The sequence below is a fragment of the Hippocampus bargibanti genome, linkage group LG13 (genome assembly GCF_051943395.1).
Source record: "Hippocampus bargibanti isolate YZ-2025 linkage group LG13, ASM5194339v1, whole genome shotgun sequence".
Lineage (NCBI taxonomy): Eukaryota > Metazoa > Chordata > Actinopteri > Syngnathiformes > Syngnathidae > Hippocampus > Hippocampus bargibanti.
Window position 1 is genome coordinate 7,731,335 of NC_142746.1, and position 26,944 is coordinate 7,758,278.

Consider the following 26,944-nt stretch of genomic DNA (forward strand, 5'->3'; position numbering starts at 1 on the left):
TAGTAGTTTTTGAGCTGGCACAATGCATTTCCCAAATAGAATTTCTTGGAGCTGACAAAGTAAACAATTTCTCTTAAAAGTATGCCTTGGATCTTGCTTTGAATCTGTTGAATCAGTATCATCAAAGAACAAACACATGTTTTAGCTGTCAAAACGCAGTATCTTCAGATGCAGTGCCTGTTCAAAGATAATGAGCAAATAAAAAAACAAAACAAAATAAATAAAGTCATCCTAAAAATAATTACTGAAGTAAAATAAGTGACTTTGTTCTGTTTTTATTGGCTGCTTGGTTTCAGTCAGCTCATTGTGACTCACAAATGAGTTTGCCCTCCTCCTCTTTCTCCTCCTCCCATAGCCACAGTCTCTCCTCTTCACTTCTCCTTTCAGTTTTCCTCAAACTCTAAGGAATATGTTCCTCCTCCTCTGAGAACACATTTTGGATTTATTCGCAACCATGTTGCGGGTAATTGTTGAGTCTGCGTGCGGGATCCCCAAAAAGAAACTGGGCAACCCTGACCCAATTGTTTCTGTTGTTTTCAGAGGTAAGAGATTATGAATGACTTTTCAAAGCGAAATTGGATATTTTAGCAGTTTAGCATTTAGAGTGGATCTTTTTAACATATATTTACATCAGCTTTCCTTAAGTCGCCTTTGTTTTTTTATGATTTCATGGCATTTCTGAATGTGTTTCTTGAGTTTACAATAGTAACGTGAATTTGGACCATAGTATGGCAAATAGCCATGATAGCTAGACTCTAGAAGCAATAATATACAAGACAAAGCACAATTTACTGTACAATTTGTACTAAATAATTATATATCAATTCATCCTTGACGGGGCTTGTGCATTTTCTCTTGAGTCCAAACTGAATATTATTAACATAAGGTAAATACTTTCTTGTCGACTGATTCTCAAAATGTATTCTGCGTATCGCTAGTTATGGGCTCCCTCTAGTGGTTCGGAAAATAAAATTTCCAAAGTACAGTTCAGTTGTATTCCACTTTTCTTTTCATCTGGAACAACAGTTTGCTTGTAAGCATTTGTAGAATTATCTGTTGTTGTATATTAAAACCAATACAGAGAATCAAAATATACTTTTTTTTCAGCATAAGCACAGTGTGGCTTACAATGTTAGACAAATAACACTAATTACAATTCAACCATTTAATTCGTCAGGCCTACTTCCTTTATTGTGTCTGCACTGATTTCACAGTTGCATAATGCTGCGATGACACTGTTATTTTTCCAACGAGGGTTGCCTTTGTGATTTCAGGTGAAAAGAAGAAAACCAAAGCTGTTGACAATGAGCTAAATCCCGTGTGGAATGAAGTGAGTGCAGTTCACAGGAGTTATGGGCCGCTCATAGTGAAACAAGAAATGAAGAAATGTTGATTTGATATTTAGGAAGGCATCTTTCCGAAACAAATGTATCTTTTTTTAATCTCGTTGCAGGGACTGGAATTTGATTTAAAGGGTTTAGCGTTGGACGCATCTTCATTCCTCGATGTGATTGTGAAAGACTATGAGACTATCGGCCATGACAAGTATGTGATTGTCAAGTTGTTATTGCTTAAGCCTCATTTGGTGTAGAGCTTTCTGGGTAATGATATATCAACAGTGCCAGAAATAAAAAAAAACATTGTGATTATCAAAATCTAAATATAGTACTGGTTAATAAATCAGCATATCAATAATTGTTTACTGTATTTTTTAGGTGTAAACCCTCCCCCACCATTTAATTATTTAAATTGGAATTTGTAATCCAGCTTTTAAAAATGTTTCATCCATCCACACATTTTTCATAAGACTTGCCCTGATGGATGTTTGCGGAGTTGTGGGAGTGAACACAGCCGACTTGATTCCCACACACTTGCAGCGACTCTTCTCATTCCCTTTAATTTCAATACAGTGCAGTTGAGGCGCATGATCTCCACTTGCGGATGATGTAAAGTCAGGCCACTGTCAAGTGGGCAACCGGAGACCGCTTTGCACGTTTAGTATTTTACCCAATGAACATCATCATCACTGAGAACATACACAGACGGTGACTATGGTTAAGTTCAGACTTGTAGAGTCCTCAAGCAAAAGGCATTGTTATCCTTTTTCGCCGTGCTCATCAGGAATGTTGCCTTAAAAGGGCACAATCACTGTTCTCATATAAACTTCCCCTCGCAGGATGCCACACCATCACACTCTGTAGTAATGGTGCACTTTCGATATCCACTTCAGAGCAGTGTCATTTGAGGCTTTGTGCTGTGTAAATAAGGGGGGTTATAAAACAATCCAGTGACCCACTGGCAGAATCATTCGGCTATTTCTGTGTGTGTTACACTTGAATATTTTTCCATGACCCCTGCCCCAGACGCATGACGGTGAGTTGAGCAAGAAGAATGCTTGTCCCGTCTTGTCGTACTGGCACAGCTGAGATTTGCAGAATGGAGTTTTTGTGCCACAACCTGGATTTTAGGAAAAGGAATGTGAACCATGGTTTGAGAAAAGCATCCGTTTTTTTTAAACTAATACAAAAATAAATTCTACGTAGCTTTAATGAAAAAAAGTCTTCATCATAGTTCAATTGTTATTGATTGTAGTATGACATTTTGGGTGTGTTTTTTAATGTAATCTAAATCACACACATCACACAAGGGCTGTGCACGACTCTGTGATGATTTGAATAGAGATGCGAATTATTTGCTTGTGTGGGCGTTGCTTATACTTACTTGATGAAATGTAACTTGTTAGTTTATGTTAACTGGAACAACTTTTGTGTGGATTGAGTGTACATTACAACATTCGGAAATAGTTTTGCTGATAAAATGTATGGTATGAAGGATGCTCTGATGTGCTTTTTATAGCTTTGTTTGAAGAATGGGCTGAGAGCTGCTGCTCCACATGTGGCTGCGGTCGATGTGTTTAAACGCTTTAGGGTTCTACACATTCATCTCGTATGCAAACTATCATATTGGTTCTCCTAACGGAAATGACCACAGCTGCTTTCTAGGCTAAATAACTTTATAACCCGAGTGTGACATATTGAGATTATTGAGGGGGGTGAGATGCAAAGAAGCAGCTCATGAATAGTATTGGTCCTGTTGTCACCAATCTCCCCCCCCCGCTTCTAAATGTGGCCATCCTGGCACAGAAAACGACATGCCTGTGGTCCATGCTAATTGTTTCCATCTTTTGTTGTTTCTCATGCGCCATTCCCCTCATTCTAAGCACATTGTATTACAAAAATGCCAAATTGTGTATCCCAGAACTGACTCGACACAAATTAAGCAGTTCAACAGAAGATAGGAAACCAAAAGAGCTTCCCCCAAAAATAAATGACAATCACAGGCCTGCTTCTGTACATAGCAGAACAAACCAAATAAACATAGTGACAGTGGTACTAAACAACGTAGTAGTTGTGCCTTTTCCTTACATTCCAAAAACACAGTTGATGATCATAGATGGCAGTTGCGGTGCAAAAGACTCCGTTCATTAATACTTCCCATTTAGATTGAGGAACTAGAAACGAAACGGCAGAAAACAGGAAGATGGGTGATTTGAAACACATATTTTTGCTTGCGTTTACTTAGTAACCTGTGTGTGTGTGTGTGTGTGTGTGTGTGTGTGTGTGTGTGTGTGTGTGTGTGTGTGTGTGTGTGTGTGTGTGTGTGTGTGTGTGTGTGTGTGTGTGTGTGTGTGTGTGTGTGTGTGTGTGTGTGTGTGTGTGTGTGTGTGTGTGTGTGTGTGTGTGTGTGCGCGCGTGTGTGTGTGTGTGTGTGTCAATCTGTCAAAGGACACCAAAATTGTATTTTAAGGTCTAAAAAAAATCCCACCCTCCTACCATATTGCAACGGGTCTTTGTTATGAGTTAAGTTTTTTCTATCCGCATGGCAAGCTCAGTGCTTATTCCTCGCAAACAGCAGGGTCAGTTGTAGTGCTCAGCAAGAGGGAAACCCCAGACTTGTTACCAGCCCGTAGCTATGTAAAACGGGAAATTTCTGCAGAATAAATGAATCATGTTTTGCAATCCATTGTGGTTAATAACCACTTAGGTTATTCACAAAGGTGAAGGTGAGGAATGAGGAAGTGGCCCATTCAACCCACATGGTTATGAATAATTAGTCACAGAATGGCCACTTTTCCTCCCACATTTTGCCAACGGCCTTTGTATATTAACAACTAACGATTAACTGTAAAAATTCATGTTGAATTTCTCATTTGCTTTTCAGGTTCATAGGCTCTGCGAAAATCTCGCTGAGGGACTTGGCCGGTGGCCACTTGAGATCCCTCCCGTCCAAGAATGTGCCCCTGAGCAATGACAAACAGCAGCCAATTGGGGTAAAAAAAAAATAACAACTAAAGAAAGAAACTTGAAAATCTTTTTTTATCCTCACACCCTGCACATATGTGGTTCGTGTTAGCATTTAATTAGCACAAAAGAGCTCATCATTTGGCAACATGATTCAGTTAGCAAGATATCTTGAGGGATATCTGTAAACTTTCATGATGAATCTGTGGACATGTCGGGCTTGACAAACATCTAGCCAACATATGTAATATTAAGAAAATGACAACTTGAACAATGTATTTTATGACAATACACTATTTGAACCTATACCGAAGAATGACAAAAATTGGTAGTCATGTAACTCTAAACAGAGTGGTTATCAAAGATGCGGTTATTCCTTTATTTCATGGTGGACATGTTTTGGCTAATGCTAGCATATACTGTACTGTAATTAGCGCATCATATATCTTCATAATAACCATGAATCAGATAACGAGATGTCTATGCGCTGTTAAACATATACAAATACTGTATTTTGGTATGACAGAGTAGACACGTTGGGCTTCACAACATCCAGTTCATAATATGAAGAAAAGCTGAAACATTTATTCTGTATCAATTCACTCTTGAGCTTCAACTGTCGACAAAACATTAGGGTTGCTGAAAACATCAAGAGTTTTTTAAAAACGCTATTACCACATTATGACAGGGTGGACACGAGTTCACTAAAGTCAAGTTATGATATTAATCATCCTGAATGGGTTGTAAATATAATAATTGTGGGTCATTTTTTCAGGCTACCATTTATTTACTCATCGGGTATGAACCACCCGGGGAGGGTGCTGATGGTGATGTGTCACAGGTGGACGGTAGGAAGACAGTGCATTTTTATTATTTTGGATCATCATTCTAATGGGCAGCTAATTTGCACATGTGAATCATTTCAAATGTAACTGTAAATATTTGGGGTGTATCTGTCACCAGAGTACACGATTGTAATGCATTCCATTGTGCACCCCAGCAGCCTACGAGGAGGTTGACGAGGGGGATGCTAATGTGGATGGAGAGGATTATGTGGGAAGCCCAGCAGGTCTGGGTACACCAGTGCAGCCCGGGAAAGCGAGTCATAAGCCGCTCCGGATCGGCCGCAAGAAGCACAGAGCCCTGGCGAACAAGCCGCAGGATTTCCAGGTAATGAATTACAGCGTCAATAAAGATGAGAATTTGTCATCATTGGAAAGATGGCATTAAAAGATAAAGGACTGTACATTTTCTTCTGTAACGTAACAAATTATAAACAGCGAAAAGAAAACGGAAAAAAAAATGTCTGAATGCTTCTTTCCAGATTCGTATTCGTGTCCTGGAGGGCCGACAACTGACTGGCAACAACATCAAGACGGTGGTGAAGGTGAACGTTTGTGGCCAGACGCACAGAACGCGCATAAGAAGTGGCAATAACCCTTTCTTTGATGAGGTACTGAGTTCATCAGCCGTCATTCCTTTGCAACTGTGTGAATGCTGTAAAATATTAAGACGTTATTTAGTTTTGGCCATGTCTACTCTTCCTATATTTCTCTTGCGATTTAAAACCATTACAACGTGCAATAGTCACCTGTAAACAAGTCACGAGAAAAGTCCTGGTGAAACTAAAATAAACTGCTTGTGGCGTTATTGTTTATTTCTTATTTGTTTCCCTTTTAGACATTTTTCTACAATGTCAACATGCTCCCTTCGGAGTTGTTGGATGAAAGCGTCAGTCTAAGGGTGAGTGCTTTTTTTAAAAAATGATGTATTTATTAGTTTATTTATTTATTAGTTTATTTATATGTATTTGTTTATCAAACAATTTAGTATGTTTGAGAAATGACACCCTAATTTAAAACAAACTAAATGCTTTTTGAAAGGTTTATGATTCCTTCTCCCTCCGAGCTGACAGTCTCATCGGCGAGTTCAAGGTATTAGTTTGAAACTTCTTTGGCTGGCCTTATTGTCGTCCAATTGTTGATTTATGAAATGTATTTTTACCCACTTATCCAATTTCCTTATCAATTGATATGACAAAGTAGACACTTTGGGCTTCATAACATCCAGTTCATAATATTAAGAAAGGTTGAAGCATTTATACTGTATCAATTTATATTACATTTTGGGGATTTTCACTTTTTCCGTGGTCAAACCCGAAGCAGCTGAAATGGACCAATTATTTGGCTGAAGCAAGTGTCAAACCCACGGGCCACATCGGAGTTACAGTTTCCTCTTGGGGACCGTTAGAATGTTTAATCCACTCCACATATGTCATATAGAGCACACAACAAATTAACAAATAACCACTTTTCAAATTTGAAATAAAAAATAATGACTTATTATGGATTACATTTTACATTATAGATTACAAATTTTGGTTCAGACTTTAGCAAGCATCATGGAATTTTACCAGTTTGATTTGCTTTAGCGGACCAAATAAAATGAGGGCTCTCAGGCCTTGGGTTTGACATCTATAATTTAAAGGGCAGCATTCGATCTCTTTTTTTCTCCAGCTAGATGTTGGCTACATCTACGATGAACCAGGTGAGTTTTTGTCCATGTTTTTTTTCCTTCTTCCTGTGTGTGAAAAGCTTGTAATTCCTCCACTGTGTTCAAGGTCATGCCATACTAAGGAAATGGCTGCTGTTGAGTGACCCCGACGACTCCAGCTCTGGGGCCAAAGGTTACTTGAAAGTCAGCATTATCGTGGTGGTGACTGGGGAAGAGCCGCCGGTACGTGTACATCCTTCGAGCGTAGTGACGGGAGGATTTGGTTCGCTGAAATATACTCTATTTTGATTGGTCACCGGATTAGGGACACAGCGTGGGAGATATCAGATATAGTTTGGGGACCTTAATTTGTGTCATTGGAAGGGGTGGAATGATCTTTCATATCAACTCTTACGTTGAACGTATATAAAATGATGGTTGTTGCGATGATACATTCTTAATTAACCGCACTGGATTCGGTCCTGCAATGCAGAGTGAGAAGAGAGAGCTGAGCGAGGACCAGGACGACGTCGAAAGTAATCTTCTGGTTCCGGCAGGAATTACGATGCGATGGGCCACGCTCAGTCTCAAAGTGTTCCGTGCAGAAGACATGCCACAAAGTACCTAAGCAACGATATTCAATATTGCATTGTTGGTAATTGTCTTTCTTGACCACACAACTTTTTTTTCTTCTCAGTGGATGACGCATTTGTTCAGACGGTCAAACATGTCTTTGGCGGGGACGGAGACAGAAAGAATTTGGTGGATCCGTATTTGGAGGTCAGCTTCGCTGGAAAAAAGGTAATTCAGTGATTTTGTTCCCTTGTTTTGGCAAGGGAATTTGTTTTCATTGTCGTTATTTATGTTTAGCTGTGCACTAGAATCATTGAGAAAAATGCAAATCCCGAATGGAATGAGATCATCCATCTCCAAGTTAAGGTAAAAAAAAAAAATGTTGCGTCATGTCGCCTTTGATATTATAGATATTCAATCAACTCCATTGTCCTCTTCAGTTCCCGTCCATGTGTGAACGCATCAAGTTGACCATGTTTGACTGGTAAGGAGAGAGCGATTTTCCCCACCCTGTAACATGGCAGCTCTCGTTTGATGTCCCAACGTGCCGTCGGCAGGGATCGAGTCAGCAAGGACGACGCTATCGGAACAACATACTTGAACCTCAGCAAGATGTCTTCCGCTGGCGGAGAGCTTGAAGGTAAGGCTGGCTAAGAGTTGTCATCAACACCAAGCCTTATAAATTAAATTAAATTAAATTAAATTAAATTAAATTCAAACCATTTTTTCTATGGTTCAAGTAAAATGTAGAAGCATCAAACAAGATAATGTAAAATTAAAAAAGCCACAAAGAAACAAAAAGCATCATCATACATATTTGAAAATGAGTGAAAATGCTGTGCTATATATTGTACTGTTTTTGATAAGAATTAATATAGTTGTGCATTCATGTTAAATGTGCATTTTAGGTGGTGTGGTTTGTGGTTTGATCTCAGTGGATGAATAGTTTTTGTATTTTGGTTTGTGTTTTATTACATGTTTATAAAGATACGAAGGTGACCGACAAAGGTGACCTTATTACAATTCTTCTTAGTTGTGGTTCTCGAACAGAAAATAATTGAGAAACACTGCAATGAATACACCACATATTTATAGATTACTGTCATTAATTTATGTGGAATTAAATGAAACACTATTATACATCACCGTACTACCAAAGTGAGGCATTCTTATACCCGAGAAGCAGAGACTAAAATACAATCTAGTCCTCTTACTAGTCATTAAAATGACAAAAAAATATTGTACGGCAACACTATTGTTATTTGTCTTGTTTCATTTTCAAACAGACTCACAAGGTGAAGTTTGCAACAGCTTGTCTGAACATACGTAAGAAGTTGTGGGCGCAAAGCTTGCTAAAAAAAACCTCTGTCATTGTGGGTGTTGTGTATGGCTATTTGACCGATTTCTGGAAATTGTTGTTTTTACTCAATCCGAGCAACCACACCAAAGCCAAATGTGATTTATTTATTTATTTATAGTTTTTAAACAAGAATTGGCTATGTAGCTTTATCCACATTCATGTACGACTTCTCAACCAAGTTTGGAAACCGGTCAAGTAGTTTTGGTTAAAACGCATTTTTTAAAACACAGCCGTCTATCATCTTGGTGGTGGTAATAACATGGTGAAATAAGAATAACAGTTGACAAGAAAACCGATGAAAATATACCACAGTTGTAAAAATTATTGTTTCATTTTCAAACAGACGCACAAGTTGAACATTGCAACAGCCTGTCTGATTGTACGTAAGAAAGGACTAGTTTTAAGACCTTGGCTTCCTGTCTAAAAGATGGCTCAGTTATTGTGTGTGTGCGCGTGCATGTGTGTGTTTGTGTGTGTGTGTGTCTGGTTATAGTAGCAAACCCTGCAACAAGCGAGTCTGGTTTCCTGCCAACTTTTGGGCCTTGTTATGTCAACTTGTATGGCAGCCCGAGGGAGTTTTCTGGACTTCCTGACCCATATGAGGAACTTAACCATGGCAAGGTAAAAACAAAAACAAAAAAAAAAACAACAAACCTCAAAACCACATGGAATGTTGTGACGATCCTCCACGGAACTTGCAGGGTGAAGGTGTCGCCTACAGGGGTAGGGTCCTTGTTGAGCTGTCCACTCTTCTTGATGGAAAGGTGGAGAAGAACGTAGACGATCTATCCAGTGATGACGTCCTGGTGGCACAGGTAGGATGATTCAAGAAAATGGGGCTCTGTTAACTGAGGTATCTTATGGAAAATGTAATTTTACGTATGATGTCACTTGCCACATTCCCTCCGTGCAAGTCTTCAAGATCTGTTGTTTTATTTTTCCATGTTGCAATGTAATGCCACCCCTCCTACATTACACTTTGACATACACAATTGGAAAAAAAATCAATTTAATTTCACGTTAAGTTCTTGAATTCCTGTATAATAACAGTTGGCCAAATTGACTAAATACTTCATCAATCTGAGTTTCTTAGCCCATTATTTGGTAGCTAGGCTGTGTTAAGATCCGCCATCTTCGGAAAACATTCTTCCCTTGCACATCACTTTTTGTAAAATCTGCTGTTTACATTTTACACACACAGACAAAAAGATATTTGCTGTTGTGCTCATGCCATAGCCCTGTTTAATATTAAAAAATGAGTTGACATTATTTTGATGTGAGATAACTAAGTTGAAGTAATAGGAGGAGCTTCATTTAATCATGCCCTGGCCTTGTCAAATAGAAACATTATTACATTGAAAAAATAACAACAGCTCAGTTCCAAAGCGACAGTACATACGCCCGTTTTAACCTTCAACCATGCCACATCCTTTGCTCCTGCGCGCAGAAATACCAGCGGAGGAGGAAATTCTCCCTCTGTGCCGTATTCCATAGTGCCTGCATGCTCCGAGAGCCCGGCGAGCCCATCCAGTTCGAGGTCAGTATGGGAAACTACGGCAACAAGTTGGACTCTACCTGCAAGCCTCTGGCGTCCACCACCCAGTACAGCTTTGCTGTATTTGACGGTATGGACGTCAAAGTTATCGTTAACAAGTATTCGGTACCCGGGCCTACAAAAGAGACGACCTCCATGATAAACATAAATGTTTTTTTCCCCCCGATAGCTGACAGAAATCCACAATGGGTTCTCATAAGTTTACACATCCTCTTATAACAGGGGATGTGTGTTTAATCAAATCATGTTAGAAACAAAAATGTCTCTAATTAATCAAAATTAAACATCAGATGTTCTAGTCAGTGTTTTTATTTATCTATCTATCTATCTATCTATCTATCTATCTATCTATCTATCTATCTATCTATCTATCTATCTATCTATCTATCTATCTATCTATCTATCTATCTATTTATTTATTTATTTATTTATTGTATCTGCCTATTTATTTATTTGTTTATTCATTTGTTTATGTTTTGTTTATTTATTTATTGAATGTGTATTTCTCTGTTTATTTATTTATTTACTTATGTGTTTATTTATGTATTTATTTTTTATTAAAGATGTGTTGAGATTTTATATCCACAACTACAGATTTGGAAACAGTGCAGCCAAGAGAAATTTTATGAAACTAAGAGAATAGAGTCCTGGGAAAAAATGTATGTTCATGGACCTAAATATATTAATTTGCCGGAATCAGTGTTTCTGAAAGTGTGGCACACAAAAAAAGCCTTCTTGGCTTTTGAAACTTGTGTTCTTTAATGCGACATGTGTATCCTTATCTCACTTCTATAAATTCTCCAGCGATTCTCTCATTGTTGTCTCAATTACTCTAACGGTATATATTTTGTCCGCCTTCAGGTAATCACTATTACTATCTGCCCTGGGCGGAGACGAAGCCCGTGGTAACGCTCACTTCCTCCTGGGAGGACATCAGCCACCGTTTGGACGCCGTCAACATTCTTCTCTGGATTGCAGAACGACTTGTAAGATTAAGTCACAATGGCACGTTGGAACAACACGTCAATGCAAACGTCGCTTTGCTCATCATCGCCGCTTTTGTCATTTCAACGTAGGAACGCAATTTGTCCTCTTTAAAAATGGCCATCCAATACAAGGCATCTAAGGACAGAGTAGTTGAAATTTGGCTTCAACTAATCAGTGTCTTGCTTGAAGACTTAAACAGGTAATGGTTTACATGTTTAAGAGTAATTTGTAGTTTTTGAAAAAAAGCAGAAATACATTTTTGGGCACAGCTTCCCGCTTCCGGAGGTTGAAGGGCAGCCCAATGTGACCTTGCTGGATCTACAAATAAAAAACAAGCGCGACATGGCGCTGGAAAGCCTCCGACAGATGGCGAACTGCCTGAGAGAGGAGGCGACGGATATCAAGGCAACTGTTTGTGACATTGAAGACTGGCTGGACAGACTCAAACAGCTGGCAGATGAGGTCAGATAAAATGTCCACTTATTTTTTTTCAGTAAATATCAAAGTATACATACGGGCCAGACAAATTCATTCAGCAAAAAGACGCTAGCGTAACGTTACACATTTCATCGGATGGCTTCTGACTGAGACCCCATTAGCTCATTCACTCCCATTCCCGAATGTATTCAGGTTTTATTTTTTTCTTGTGGGCGATGCGAATCAATCTGCGGTCAGACCTCTGGCAATGCTGTTTCCTCCCACAAGGGGGCACCATTTGCCTTTTGTACAGCCACCCCCATTTCCATTGTAGATAACTCTAGAGCAGGGCTGTCAAAGTCATTTTTTGCCGCGGGCCACAGTTTCCTCCCACGGGCCGCTATGAATTTGGGGAAGCCATTAGAATGTTTAATCCTCTCCACATATTACATATAGGTCGCACAACAAATTAGTTAACAAATTAAAGTCAAGAAAAATTTTGTTACATTTGCTTTCGTGGGCCGAATAAAATGAGGTGGCATGCCAGATTTGGTCCCCCGGCCTTGACTTTGACACCTGTGCTCGGTAGACAAATAAAATCGACATCAACTTTTTTTCTGATGAAAGAAGAGAGCCTAAGGTTTCTTACGCTGCATTGAATGTTTATGTAGTCCTAAAACTCAATATTCTGTGGGTCCTGGAATTCGAGTCAATATGACAAAAACCCTGGCACTGGAGTGGACACATTTTTGCCATCGTCTGGCAGTGAATGAGTTCGCATATATCTAATTAATCTCGAATATGTTTCTGACAATCTTACACCAGCCTCAGAATTGCTTGCCCGACGTGATCATCTGGATGTTAAGAGGCGAGAAGCGCGTTGCTTTCGCTCGCATTCCGGCTCACCGCGTTCTCTACTCCAACTTCAGCGAGCGGGCCTGTGGGAAACACTGCGGACGCACGCAGACCATCTTCTTGCAGGTACCCTGACAAGTCACTCATCACGCTGCCACGTGTTATGTAGTTTATTTTTTTTCCCCCAATTTTGGAATGTTTTCAGTACCCCATGGATAAAAACAAAGGCGTCAAGATTCCGGTTCAGCTGCGCGTCAACATGTGGCTTGGTCTGTCCGCATGGGAGAAAAAGTTCAACATCTTCTCAGAGGGAAACTTCAGTGTATATGCAGAAATGGTAGCGATGTCTTCGACTCAACAATGACAATTACCTACACCACAGGTGTCAAAGCAAAGGCCCGGGGGGCAAATCTGGTTCACCAAATCATTTCATTCGGCCCGCGAAAGCAAATCAAGCATGTCATGTGCCACGATGATTGCTAAAGTCTGAACCAAAATTTCAAATTGTAGTATATTTAAAGGACAACCGACGTCACTTTTTTGTTTCTTAACTGACATCAGAAAAACGTTTTATAGCATCTAAAATACCCAAAACACGCAGTAAGATATTTTATTCAAATGCAAAACACCAATAAAAATGACTTAAAGTGTCCAAAATCTGCAAAAAATTGAGCGGCGAATTGGGCATTTTCAGAAAGTCCCCGCCCCCAGTTCGTGACGTCACGCCAAGACGTCTTGCATTGCTGGAGAATCAAAACAATGGCTTCAGATTCGGAGAATATGTTCTTATCTTATCTTATTAAAATACACTCAGTAGAAGTCATTTGAAGCCATTTTACAAATTATGGACACAACTTGTGCGGAGACGTCGGTTGTCCTTTAAACTACAATAACAATCATTATTCTTGACTTCAGATTTGAAAACTAGTTATTCAATAATAATGAAATAAAGATGAAACATTCCAATGGTTTCCCCAAATTTATAACGGCCCCCGAGAGGAAACCTTAACTACAATGTGGCCTGTGGCAAAAAAATGAATTTGACACCCTTGACCTACACTTTTTGGCTGTTAAATTGGTTTCAATGAGAATTTATTGGCCATTTTTTTGGCCTTGGGAGAAACCGCTTGGACACCCGTGCCCGATTGCGAATTTATTATGTTTCCAGCTTATGCATCCATCCTCTCTCCATAGTATGAAAACCAGGCTCAGTTGTTTGGGAAGTGGGGACCCAATGGTCTGGTGGGTCGCCACAAGTCTTCAGACGTGACAGGAAAAGTGAAACTGAAAAAAGAGCGCTTCCTGCCACCACGCGGATGGGAGTGGGAGGACGACTGGTTCGTCGACCCTGAGCGCTGGTACATCTCAATTAAAAAATACACAAAAAACAACCATGTTCCAATGTTCCAATGATATACTGTATTGTAGTTTCTAGTTTAGGCCCCATCTTACATTTTTTAAAATCGGTCCCCCAATAACTTTGCCTGATGGAAGCTAAAGGCGCTTAGAAATGAAATGTATTATTATTTTTATTATTATTATTCATGAAATTTGCTGAGAAAATAAAACAATGAAAATAAATAAATAAATACATACATAAATAAATCGGTAGATAGGTAAATAATTAGATAAATAGATAGATAAAGAAATACATAAATAAACAAATAAATAAATAAATAAATAAATATGCAAATAAATACATAAATAAATAAACATGTTGTGTTAAAATTTTCAAACAATTTTATGTCCACTAACTTAGTGGCAACATATAGTGCAAAACACCATAGATAGCTTTACAGGTATTCGCCTATAGGAAGCTGCTGTTGTCCGCAGCTCACAGCAGGACTCTCACATGCAGACTCTGAAACTTTACTGAACTTTAAAGGCACATATACAACATTACAAATGGTATTCACTCCCAATTTTGTCTAACAATTATGATACTAATACACTGAGCAAAACTGAGCTTTTTTTATGTAATTTTTTGAAGACAGAATTTGTCATTTGTGTAATGCCTCCCCTGAACCGTGTACCCTTGAAGTCACAGGCCACATTCCTAACCACTTGGCCGAGTTTTGGTTGTTACACGACACGATATCCGCACCTTTCAACTGTTTCCGCTGTGAATTATCAGTCATCATAACTCACTGCACGTTCCAGCCACCGGAACCAAGAGCAAATACAATCGCAGGAAATGGAAAAAAAGTCTTGTCAATTTTCAGCAATGTTGTCATATGCGAAGGTCTTGTTCCCTCCCTTCGTGTTCACATTCTCACACCAGGGCTTGTGTAAATAGTTTAACATGGCACGCTGTCTTGAGTCACAAAGCCTCCCATCAACATGTATCTCTGCTGCTTTTTACAGCCTGTTGACAGAAGCCGACGCGGGCCACACAGAGTTCACCGATGAGGTTTTTCAGAACGAAACACGTTTCCCCGGTGGGGAGTGGAAACCTGCTGCAGAGCCCTACACTGATGTGGTATACAGTAGCCCCCATTACACACACACACACACACACACACACACACACACACACACACGCACACACACACACACACACACACACACACACACACACACACACACACACACACACACACACACACACACACAATACCGTATCAACACTATGCGAATAATGCAGGTGAAGATTACGGAACAAAAGCCTTGTCACATTCGGAAAAAAAATCCCATTTTTATCAGTTTATTCTGCGGCATTATGTCCTCGCTCACCCCAAACCCGCTGAGATTGTTTCACACAACTTTCCGTCGCTGGCCTACAATATTTGCGAACATTTGGAAACCATTCCCCCTTCTCTCATCAGCCTTGACGCTCGAGGCTAATGTTTTTTTAAAGGTCAAATGAACTCATGATGTGACACACAGCTAAGAATGAGGGATTCAGGCACAACATGACCCACAAGGAAAGAAAGATACAGTGTCAATGTGCTTCCTTACTACGATAAATCCATGCATGTATTCCATAAATTTAAGTGACTCATTTACTTATTCAGAAAACATAATTTATCCATTTCGGGAATAGCGGAACTTAAGTTGGTCAGGTTGGTGACTTCAATGTGATCATCAGAATCGCGTCACGACTGATCTCATTTTCTATTTGGTCAAAATCAGTGGCCGTGTATGTCATTCCTAGGCCTTCAGTAGGGCTACGTCTGAATCACTCCACAGCTGTGAGTGTGCGCGTCCACTAGAGGATGTCGTTGGCCAGGAAATAACTTGTGACTTGTAAGGACACGTAAGAAATACTGTCATTAAACTGTTCAACTTTTTACTATGAAGGTGTGGATTCATGATAACCTCATAAAACTGCAATATTATTTGCTATTTTTGCTAGCTTCAGAGCTGTCCAACCTTTCTTAATGATGTCGATCTATTCTTGAAAAGTCCATCTCGACTTGTCATTAACAGTATATCTGCAACCAAATCCATTTCTTCTCCTCCTTCAGCCATTGTGGGTTGATAAAAGGGATTTTAACTAAACACAGCAATATATTTGCTTATACAGAGTGCTACAGATACAGTGTGCTAGTTCTGGCCAATATGCTCTTCATCAGCTGCTAGTGATACTACGATTGGCGAGACTCTAGCCGCTAGAGACTAGCAAATCATGTGACTAGCCTATCAGCATTTGCGAAAACTGACATTGCCAGCGCCTTCAAGCAGGCCTTGGGTTGCCAACTCGAAATCTGATAGGAGAAAGCAACAGCTTCATCGCCATTGATATTTATGCTCCAGGGTCTGAAGAACTAATTGTGAAGGTGTAAAGGTCGATTTCTGACCATGGGAACAAATGATGGCTGAAATGTGATTGGTTAAATGCTTAAATACAAAAACACACACCTGCAAGCAGCACAACAGGGGAAAAGCAATGAATTGAAGCTGAAAGACAATTTAGAATTATATAATACGATTTCATGAATAAAATATACTTCACGTTAGTCTGTCATTCAGATATTTTTAGGCCAGCAGAGAAGGCCTTGCATGCCCTCACGGCCCACCAGTGGTCAAAATGCACGAAAGAATAAAGAAGATGCCATTCCACTGCACTTATTGAGCGATTGTGTAGCGATTGAGTGAATCTGTGTCTGCATGCTCTGTAGAATGGTGAAAAGACCCAAAGCCCCTCAGAGTTTGAGTGTCCCGTTGGATGGACTTGGGAGGACGACTGGAGTTTTGACAGCAACAGAGCCGTGGATGAAAAAGGTATTTGATCACATTGGGGGGTGGCGATCCACAGTTAAAAAAGTATAAACATGTTTGTTTGTTTTTTAACTCGAGGCTGGGAGTATGGCGTTACCATTCCACCTGATGACAAACCCAAAACCTGGGTGGCAGCTGAAAAAATGTACCACATCCATCGTAGGAAAAGACTCGTCCGACCCAGAAGGAAGATATCTGATAAAACTGTCGTCGATGTAAGCAGCAGCGGATAACAGATTAAGGGAAAAAATGGCGCCAAATGGTCATTCATTCATTCTTGGCTTTTTACTTCTTCAGAGGCGAGAGACCGGGGAAGGCTGGGAATATTCTTCCCTCATCGGCTGGAAGTTTCACCGCAAGGAGCGCTCATCCGACACATTCCGCCGCCGGCGTTGGCGAAGGAAGATGGTCCCGTCGGATCGAATCGGGGCTTCTGCCATCTTTAGGCTAGAAGGTGCATTGGTGAGTTGAGTCATTGGACACTTGATAAGATTAGATATTACTGTATTTTCATCATTATAAGGTGTACCTAAAAGCCTTCAATTTTTTCAAAAGCTGACCGTATGCCTTATAATCCAGTGCACCTCATATATGAACTGATAAAGTGAGCTTTACGTGTTTCCTTGATGTGTTTACAGTTGAACAAGGTTGGTCATATTGTGAATATGGACATTAACGCGTGAACAACATTGAGTTATTATTGTATTGTTTTGGAGATATTATTTGACTTATTATTGTTAGTGCTTTGTCTTTTCACAAGTGCTAGTATAATGTGATTGCATGTTTAATTTAGCGTAACAGCAGTCTATTTTTTTTTTACATGTCCACTCCAGTGCCAGGGTTTTTGTCATTTTCACTCAAATTCCAGGACCCACATTGCCAGAGCTCTGACCGAAGCTTGTAACCTACCTCTCTGCAAGAAAAAACAAACCCCAAACAAATTTGGGAATGTCGCTCCACGTCATATTTTCAATTCCTGAATACATTTGGGATATGTTAATAAATGGGAATTAGTTAATAAATGGAGAAAAAGTTCCCTTCAACTATGCGAAACACATTTTTGCAATACATGTTATACATTGTTGTTGTTAAAAGATAAATTGTGTCACAAAAACAGTAATACTTTTCCTCTGACAAAGTAATAAAACGGTTGTTTTTTCATTTTGGGATTGAATTGAGTTGTCAGAAAGTGCCCGTTTTAAAATGTCATTCATTGAAGCGCGCCTTATAGTGTGAAAAGCGGAGTATTATTAAAAATTGGAATACATTGATTTTGGTGAAAATTGCACCAAATGTCTGTACGTAGTTTTTTTTTTTTTTTTTTTTTTTTGACTTGATTTAACTCAATTAAACTGTTTTTATAGAGCCCTTTCAAACAGACTGCATACAAAGTGATGTACATGGACAATAATCATATACATACAAAATACCACATCTTTAAACACATCACGCCCCTGCATTTTTGTTTTTTTGACAGGGGGTTGACGTGGACGAGAAGGCCAGTAAAACGGATGCCGCCAAACTATTTGGCGCCAACACTCCCACCATTTCCTGCCACTTTAGCCGTGAGTAGTCCGAGTTAGATAACGCGCATGACTGATTAAAAGCCCTTTGACTTATTATGTACCGCTTCCTGATTAGACCCCTTGTAAGATAGCAGAAGCATTATGTCCAGTCACCTTATTTGGTTATATTGTATTATTCTCTGTGCTGAATCATTTTGAAAATGACTCTCTTTCTTCAGGATCCTTTGTTTACCAACTGCGAGTGTTCGTGTACCAGGCAAGGAATCTTTGTGCCATGGACAAGGATAGCTTCTCAGGTAAAAAAGTGCAACGCGAGCATAATTCATTGTATGACTTCAGAAGGATGTACAAAAAAATCAAATACAATATCTTATAAATAAAGCACCTCTTTTTGTAATTACTGTATGTTCTTCACTCTGGTTGACCGTTGATTGCTTTTGAGGGGGACCCCTCGTGGTCATGAGTACTTAAACCAGGGGTGCTCACACTTTTTCAGCATGGAAGCTACTTTTCAAATGACCAAGTCAAAATATCTACCCATTATATTTCTTGCAGAATTCTTGCAACTTATATTGCACAATGCAACATACAGTATGTACATTTTTTGCCATTACCTGAGTTCACTGTGATGACTGGCAGGTGAGACAAACTCACTTTGAAAATGTCATCATGAAAAAAAAAGTCCTACTTTCATTCCGTATGAAAGTGATATTTTTCTTCTTACATGGTCCCCCACTCATTTTTACACCCTGTATTACATTTAAGAAGAAAAAAATGAGGATCTAGCTAACGACTAGCTTGTTAACTTTGCAACGCTCAGGGGCGTTCTTTGAGCACGCACTGTGTACATAATAATGAGGTTTCATCTGATTGGTTGACTGGTGTATTAATCAAGTGAAGGGATGGCTCATAGGCTGATGCCTAGTTTTTTTTTTCTTTTTTTTCTTATTTGGATAGCGTCAGTTTATAACAATGCCATATCGACTTGTCATGCAATCTACCAAGAGTACCTGGATTGGTCGATCGTGATCAACGTATTGAGCACCCCTGACTTAAGCAGATCCTCATGAAGCTATTGCCTACTGACTGACTCTGCCTTATGTAGATCCCTATGCTTACGTGTCATTCCTTCACCTGAGCAAGACCACAGAAGTCGTCGGTGCCACCTTGAACCCGACGTGGGATCAGTCTCTCATTTTTGATGACGTTGAAATTTACGGGGACCCACAAACCATTGCCTATAACCCACCAGACATTGTGTTGGAGCTTTACGACAGCGACAAAGTGGTGCGTTTAGAGGAAAATTTGTCAACCATGGTCCATGATTAGACTCGTCTAAACGTTTTCTATCATTCAGGGAAAAGATGAGCCCATGGGTCGCTGTACATTCCCCCCAGTGGTCAAACTCAAGCTTGCCCTAGATTCTGGCAATAAACTCCAGTGGTATCCAGTTACCAAGAAAGGCCGCAGTGCTGGAGAAGCGCTGCTGGCGGCTGAGCTTCTACTGAAGGACAAGGTAAACAATGGACAATGATAAATAACATTGAGTGCCCAAGCTTTGCACGCTAAATTTGTAAATGATCCGCACTGCTGTGATAATAGTCACCTATTTAATGGACACCTTAATATTCACTAAAAAGCCAGCCAATGAGAATGTAATAAGGCAGTCTCAGTCTCAGCGTGAATGGAATTGTGAGTGAATTTAAAAACGAAATAAATGAATGAAACAATATGTAAGATTTCATGCTTTGCTAATACCTTGAAGGCAAACGAGGGAGATCTTCCTTTGGCTCCTCCGCGGCGAGGCGAGAAGCTCTACATGGTTCCTCAAGGAATCAGGCCTGTTGTGCAACTGACTGCCATCGAGGTCACACATTTTACATTCTGACTCTTACCATGCTGACAACAAAGACGTGTTGTTGTTTTTTTCATTTTTTGGGGTTTGTTTCATTTTTCTTTCCAGGTTTTGACCTGGGGGTTGAGGAACATGAAAAGCTACCAGCTAGCCACGGTCACTTCTCCCAACTTGATTGTGGAATGCGGTGGGGAGATCGTTCAAACGGCCATCATTAAGAATTTCAAGAAGAGTCCCAACTTCCCTGGATCAGTGCTGCTTCTCAAAGTGGTACGCCCCCGCTGGAGGTCCTAAAATCGAATCGCTAGCTTAATGCTAACATAATGTACATCCAGTCACGTTTGAAATTAATTATGTTTACACTTCTATAGCTTCAGTATGTTGATACAAAGGTATTCCGTTGAATTTTTTTTAATAAATTACCAATTATACAAAGAAAGTCGCCCCTGAATGGTGAACAAAGACTCACTTTGACTAAATTACCGTATTTTTCCACACTAAAAGGTACACTGGAAATATGTGTAGCATACAATGAATGGCATATTTTTTTCCCATACATTGGACACACCACATTATAGGACACACTTTACAGTAAATCCACTGGATGGACGATCAGATGATAATAATAATAATAATAATGATGATGCTAATCATAATCATAATCATAATCATAATCATACATTACATTTTAAGCGGCTTTCAAAGCTCTCAAGGACATGTCAACAACACAGTTCACTTAACCAAACAGCAAGTTGCAAGTTAATAACGTTGACTTGTTAATGCTGAACTCTCTTGCCGCAACTCTATGTCCACGTTCAACTGCAAAAACAATCGCCTTAAATTTGAACGCCGCGGTGTAAGCATTTCTTCAGCAAAGAGACATTTTGGTATTAACATATTACCGTAATCACCATACACAAGGCACATCGGATTTTAAGGAGCGCTGTGAGCTTTTTAAGAAAACTGAAGGCTGTTAGGTATGTCATTTAGTGCGGAAAACATAGTATATCATTTTAAACATGATCTTCTGATTCTATGTACCAAATTCGTTCCAGTGGCAACTCGTCAGCAGTACCTTTATGGACACCAAAAGTAGTACACATATCCTAGTTTTTTATTCTGAAATATTTTCACATGATGAGAGTGAGAGAGTTTTGAAGGGGGAAAATGACTCACTCTCACAGTGGGTTCGGGTTTGAACATTCCCTTGGACACCCTTTCTAGGAACCACCTATAGATGCCATTAAGAAGCACATTTTCCTCAATCTGTTCCCTTTGTATCACATGCTGTTTTCCAGCTTCTCCCCAAAGAAGAGATGTACACTCCCCCCATTGTCCTGAAGGTCATTGACCACAGACCCTTTGGGAGGAAGCCGGTGGTCGGTCAGTGCACCATTGACTGCTTGGAGAACTTCCGCTGTGACCCCTATCGAGTTAACAGTCAAGTGTGCATGTCTGCCAGAGGTAGGCACACTCGCATGATGCGTACAAACGTTACTCTGTACTACTGTACTACATTACTCACTATTATTCCACATCCTATTCACGTTGCAGTGGCAATGATAGCAGCCGCTCATGGTGATGTTGTCATCGACATCGAGGAGGGTCCGGCTATCAAAGCTGAGGTGAATTAATTAGTTGCAAGGCACACAGTCATGCAGATGATGATTTATTAACATTTTCATTGAATCTGAAATTACAGGGTCGAACTGATAAGGTGAGTCTGTTTCTGTCTTTTTTTAAAAGATACAGTGGCTAGCTTGACTTTTAGACCTTAAAATGTGAGTATTTGCATTTATGATTACTTATATTAGAACCTAAGGTGAATCAATGGCATTTCAAGTCATTTCAATTGGCAACGTTGATTTGGTATAAACTTAAAATGAGCCTGGTCACTGAAGGAGTTACACTGTATTACTGTTTTGTTTTCTCGCATGTCCCGGCTCCACATATAAAATTTATCTCAATTGTACAGGAAACGGAAGCAATAGACTGGTGGAGTAAATTCTATGCCTCGATTGGGCAACAAGAGAAGTGTGGCCCCTACTTGAGGAAGGGATATGACACATTACAGGTGAGGATGTGGTCATCTTCAGACTTGACGTAAAAAAAAACATGACTGTGGTACTCTTTGTCGTGAGTATTTTAAAGCCGGTGAGCATGTCGGATTAACTTTCGACTTATAATATGTGCAAAAAAATTATCATGAAATGAAATCTTTCATTTTCTTGCAAATTTGCCTTTTGATTATTTTTATGTCAAAATTAATGTTGTGGCTCAATCATACAAATCTTTTCAAGGTCCAAATACTTCTGGACATTAACTGCTTGATTGCATCAACAGGTGTATGACTGTGAACTGGAACAAGTGAAAGAGTTTCAAGGACTCACCGATTTTTGCAGTACTTTCAAACTTTCACGGGGAAAGACAGACGGAGAGGAAGACGATCCCTCCGTTGTGGGAGAATTCAAGGTAAGGTAGTTTATATTGTACATACAATCAAATGAGTTGCTAGCTTAGCTGAGCAATGATGTTCATCGTTCATTCACATTTTCATCTTTGACAATCTACAGGGCTCGTTCAAGATCTACCCACTGCCTGATGACCCCGGGATGCAAGCTCCCCCCCGACAATTCCGAGAGCTTCCCGAAAGCGGGCCTCAGGAATGTCTCGTCAGAATCTACGTGGTGCGCTGTATTGACCTGCAGCCCAAGGACACCAACGGCATGGTATGTTGAAAATGAAGACACGATGACACTGAAGACGGAGCTCATATTTTTGTCCTTCAGTGTGATCCATATGTCAAGATTTCACTGGGGAGGAAGACGGTGGATGACAGGGATAACTACCAACCGAACACTCTCAATCCAGAAATTGGCAGGTAAGTGTGCATATATTTTGCTCTGGCAACTCTCTTTGGGTGCTATGACGCTCCACAGTGATGTATACATTTTTTTTTTACTTTATTGAGGATGTTCGAACTGTCCTGCTACTTGCCGCAAGACAAGGATCTGAAAATTGCAGTGTACGACTACGACTTGCTGAGCCGGGACGAAAAAGTCGGTGAGACCATCATCGATTTGGAGAACCGACTGCTGTCACGTTTCAGGTCCTGCTGTGGCCTGCCACAGACTTACTGCATGTGAGTACCGATATTCTATGGATGGTGTCATCCAGTATCCCCCGCTTTATGGCTGTATTTTTTTACTTACTAACTGCAATGCCGTAATTTATTGAATGCAGTGACAAAACCAGAAAAAAATCATACTTGTTCTGTTTTATTTTTTCCTGATAGCTCTGGGGTGAATCAATGGAGAGATCAGCTGAAACCTTCTCAGATCCTCCAAAACGTGGCCAAGATTAGGGGCGTTCCTCCACCACGCTTTGAGGGAAACGGAAGCGCTTTGTATTTCTCGGGAAAAGAATACAGATTGGAGGATTTTGGTATGTTCGATATAGCATGAGCAAACTAGCCGGTTCATGAATGTTCACTGTACCCCCTTTTGTAGAGGAAACCACAACCGCACACCCCCACCTTGGCCTGGCCAGAGAGAGACTGCCACTGCATGTCCTCCGAGAGCAAGGTTTGGTACCCGAGCATGTGGAGACCAGGACCCTGTGCAGTTCCCACCAACCCAACTTGTCCCAGGTCAAGAAACTTTGCCAAATGTGGAAACACCATCGTCAAACATACATTAAAACACAGGTGGCAAAGTCAAGGCCTGGGGGCCAGATCTGGCCCGCCACATCATTTTATATGGCCCGCGATGGCAAATCAAACATGGCAACTTCCTCGATGCTTGCTAAAATATGGACCAGAATTTCATATTCTCATCTGTAATAAATACGAGAGAGGTTTTAAGCATTTTATTGTTGCCAAACACCTCATGACAGTAACTTAAACAATTGCAGAATGAAGCGTTATTCTTGGCTTCTTTATATGGTTTCAGTCCAAATGGCCGAGCAAAGGAAACGGTAACTAAAAATGCGGCCCATGATGAAAATGGATTGGATTTACCTTTACTAGTCTCGCAGTGAAGATTGATATGGGGATTGACATGCATGCATTGAATTTAAAGCCATTGTGCAAATCTCACGAAATTTTGGACTGAGCACAAAATTTATCTGTATTTATTTACATTTTCATAAACATTGTTTTTCAATGGGAAATGTTCAGATATGACTGAAATCAACCAGTGTGTCACCCAATTGTGGTCTGCTGTGCTTTGGCGTTTACACTACAAATGTCTTTCACAGGGACGGATTCAAATGTGGGTGGACGTCTTTCCCAAAAGTCTCGGTCTGCCTGGGCCACCGTGTGACATCACTCCACGCAAAGCCAAGAAGTATGAAACTTTAGAGGTGGAGTGTTGAATGGATGAATTATGAATATTGTGGAATCTAGTGTTATCTTTCAAACAGGTACTTCTTGCGTGCCATTGTTTGGAACACAACTGATGTCACTCTGGATGAAATGAGCATCACTGGAGAAAGCATGAGCGATATCTATGTGAAAGGGTATTTTATTTATTCTCACACACACGCACACATGCACACACACACATTTCACAGAGCAGAGGTCATGATTTCGATTCTGTGTAATTTCCGTGTGGATTTTGCATGTTCTCGCCGTGCGCTCTCTCGGATGCTTGCATGCTTCGGTGCGCGTTTTGCTTATTTCTTCTACTATATCGTAGATGGATGCCAGGAATGGAGGAGGACAAACAGAAGACCGACGTTCATTACAGATCCCTTGACGGCGATGGGAATTTCAACTGGAGGTTTGTCTTTGCCTTCGACTACCTGGCCGCAGAGCAGCTGTGCGTCGTCTCGAGGAAAGTAAGTGAGAGCGGTACTGTGGGAATTTACATGGACGTTGTGTGGAGATTGACAACCCATTTATGCTTGTTGTACTCTGCTAGGAACATTTCTGGAATCTGGACAAAACCGAGTTTAGGATTCCTCCCAAGTTGATCATACAGATATGGGACAATGACAAATTCTCCTTGGATGACTACTTGGGTAAGGCCAAAGAAATTATGCTGTCAAAGTATATACTGACTTACTGAATTACTGTCATATTTGTCTACAGGTTCAATCGAGCTTGACTTGCACAATCTGATCGCCCCTGCAAAGACCCCCGAAAAGTGCAGCTTGAAAATGCTGCCTGGAACGATCGGTTCCAACACCTACAAGAAATTTGTCTTCAGCTCACTCTTCACCCAAAAGTCGGTTCGTGGCTGGTGGCCGTGCGCCATTGAGCAGAATGGGAAGAAAGTCCTTGGCGTATGTTTGAAACCCACATTTGTAGTTGCCTACTTTTGTTGATGTCTTATGTAAATGAGATATAATTTGTATCCATCCGTGGAAAATGGGTTCCAAAAATATATTGTGAATAGAACACAGAATTTCTACCACAACAATTACATTTTTCATAAACTGTCAAATTTGTATGCTTTACAGGGGAAAGTCGAAATGACGTTGGAAATTGTAGAAGAGAAAGAGATGGAGGAGAGACCAGCAGGGAAAGGAAGAGAAGAGCCCAACATGAATCCCAGACTGGAGATACCTAAGTGACTATATACTTTTGGATTATGATTTATCATTTTCTTGACCGTGGGTAATTATCATCTCCGAATTCCTCTCCGCCAGCCGTCCTGACACCTCGTTCTTCTGGTTTACAAACCCTTGCAAGACCATGAAGTTCATCATATGGCGACGATTCAGAATGCTTTTCATCATTGGGATTCTACTTCTGCTCGTTATACTCTTCCTCGGGATCCTTTTCTATTCCCTACCTGTAAGTTCACCCATTTGATGTATTTATTTCAATGTTTAATCTGACACAATTACGTGAATATACTTGGCCTATGTCAAATTTACATGGAAATTGTTCATTGGTTAACAATGTTCACATTTATCTCCACAGAACTATATTTCTATGAAGATTGTCAAGCCCTTCTCCTAGTGACAGTAAACAAGATCCTGTCAACCATTGTGATGCAGAATCTACAAATTGGTTGGCCTTGATGACTTGATTAAAAAGTCATCACTGCAGTTAGCATCATTTGCACTATCGTTGTTGTTACACCCCCCCCCCCCCCATCCCAACTTTTCAGAATGTTGTTTTTAATATATCAATGTTGTAAACTGTTTCCCAGTCTTAAGTTCGGTCACTGGAATGTATTATGCCAATTATTTCACACATTTTCTGTTTGTGTTGTCTTTTCAATTTGTTTAAGCATACAGTATTCCCTTTTACATAACACATACATGAATCTAGTGTCAAATATTTTCTATTAAATCAGGTTTAGTCAATTCATTTAAGGCAAACAATACAATACATATTTATCTATATAGCGCCTTAACAACATTTTGAAACTGTAACAACGCGCTTAACAAAACTGTTACCATAAAGTACAATAATTAATTGGAAACATAACATAAAACACGGACAATCATGCAATTCAGACCCCTTTTCTATGATCACATTCAGGATTCCACAAGTCTGTTCTAAGACCATTTAACATCAACATGCTGCCCCTTGCTATATTTATTATATTATATACATCTAATGTTTCAGTGTTGATGTGTTCATCACAGTTCTTTTTATGAAACATTTTTGTGCAGTTATAAATTTCAGTCTTCTGGCATTTTCTTTTTGTACATACAATACTTTGTGTATGTTTTTTTTCTTTTTGACCCCAATCCCCGCCCCCTTTCAATTTTGCTGCTGTAGAATGGAAATTTCCACATTGTGGGACTACTAAAGGCATTCTGATTGTCATTCTGATTCTGAAA

The 26,944-nt window shown here is 40.0% G+C and overlaps 1 protein-coding gene across 1 annotated transcript; it reads left to right on the forward strand.

Moving 5' to 3' along the window:
- Positions 1 to 386: 386 nt before the first annotated feature.
- Positions 387 to 26,930, forward strand: myofl (myoferlin like). The gene is made up of 54 exons (XM_089011337.1): positions 387 to 542; positions 1,275 to 1,330; positions 1,454 to 1,545; positions 4,222 to 4,330; positions 5,077 to 5,149; positions 5,302 to 5,471; positions 5,626 to 5,754; positions 5,982 to 6,044; positions 6,185 to 6,235; positions 6,818 to 6,848; positions 6,922 to 7,037; positions 7,288 to 7,414; positions 7,492 to 7,595; positions 7,665 to 7,733; positions 7,808 to 7,851; positions 7,925 to 8,007; positions 9,071 to 9,106; positions 9,221 to 9,348; positions 9,429 to 9,542; positions 10,175 to 10,352; positions 11,144 to 11,268; positions 11,359 to 11,468; positions 11,539 to 11,731; positions 12,512 to 12,667; positions 12,747 to 12,878; positions 13,736 to 13,899; positions 14,906 to 15,020; positions 16,663 to 16,765; positions 16,841 to 16,977; positions 17,060 to 17,224; positions 18,240 to 18,327; positions 18,507 to 18,584; positions 19,394 to 19,575; positions 19,646 to 19,804; positions 20,054 to 20,155; positions 20,252 to 20,413; positions 21,442 to 21,607; positions 21,698 to 21,768; positions 21,846 to 21,860; positions 22,119 to 22,217; positions 22,487 to 22,615; positions 22,717 to 22,872; positions 22,933 to 23,024; positions 23,115 to 23,285; positions 23,439 to 23,587; positions 23,653 to 23,792; positions 24,401 to 24,489; positions 24,566 to 24,661; positions 24,841 to 24,982; positions 25,066 to 25,165; positions 25,236 to 25,429; positions 25,607 to 25,716; positions 25,796 to 25,943; positions 26,073 to 26,930. Exons 1-54 carry the CDS (start codon positions 455 to 457, stop codon positions 26,109 to 26,111), a joined length of 6,138 nt encoding a protein of 2,045 aa, XP_088867463.1. The 5' UTR covers positions 387 to 454; the 3' UTR covers positions 26,112 to 26,930.
- Positions 26,931 to 26,944: the final 14 nt, after the last annotated feature.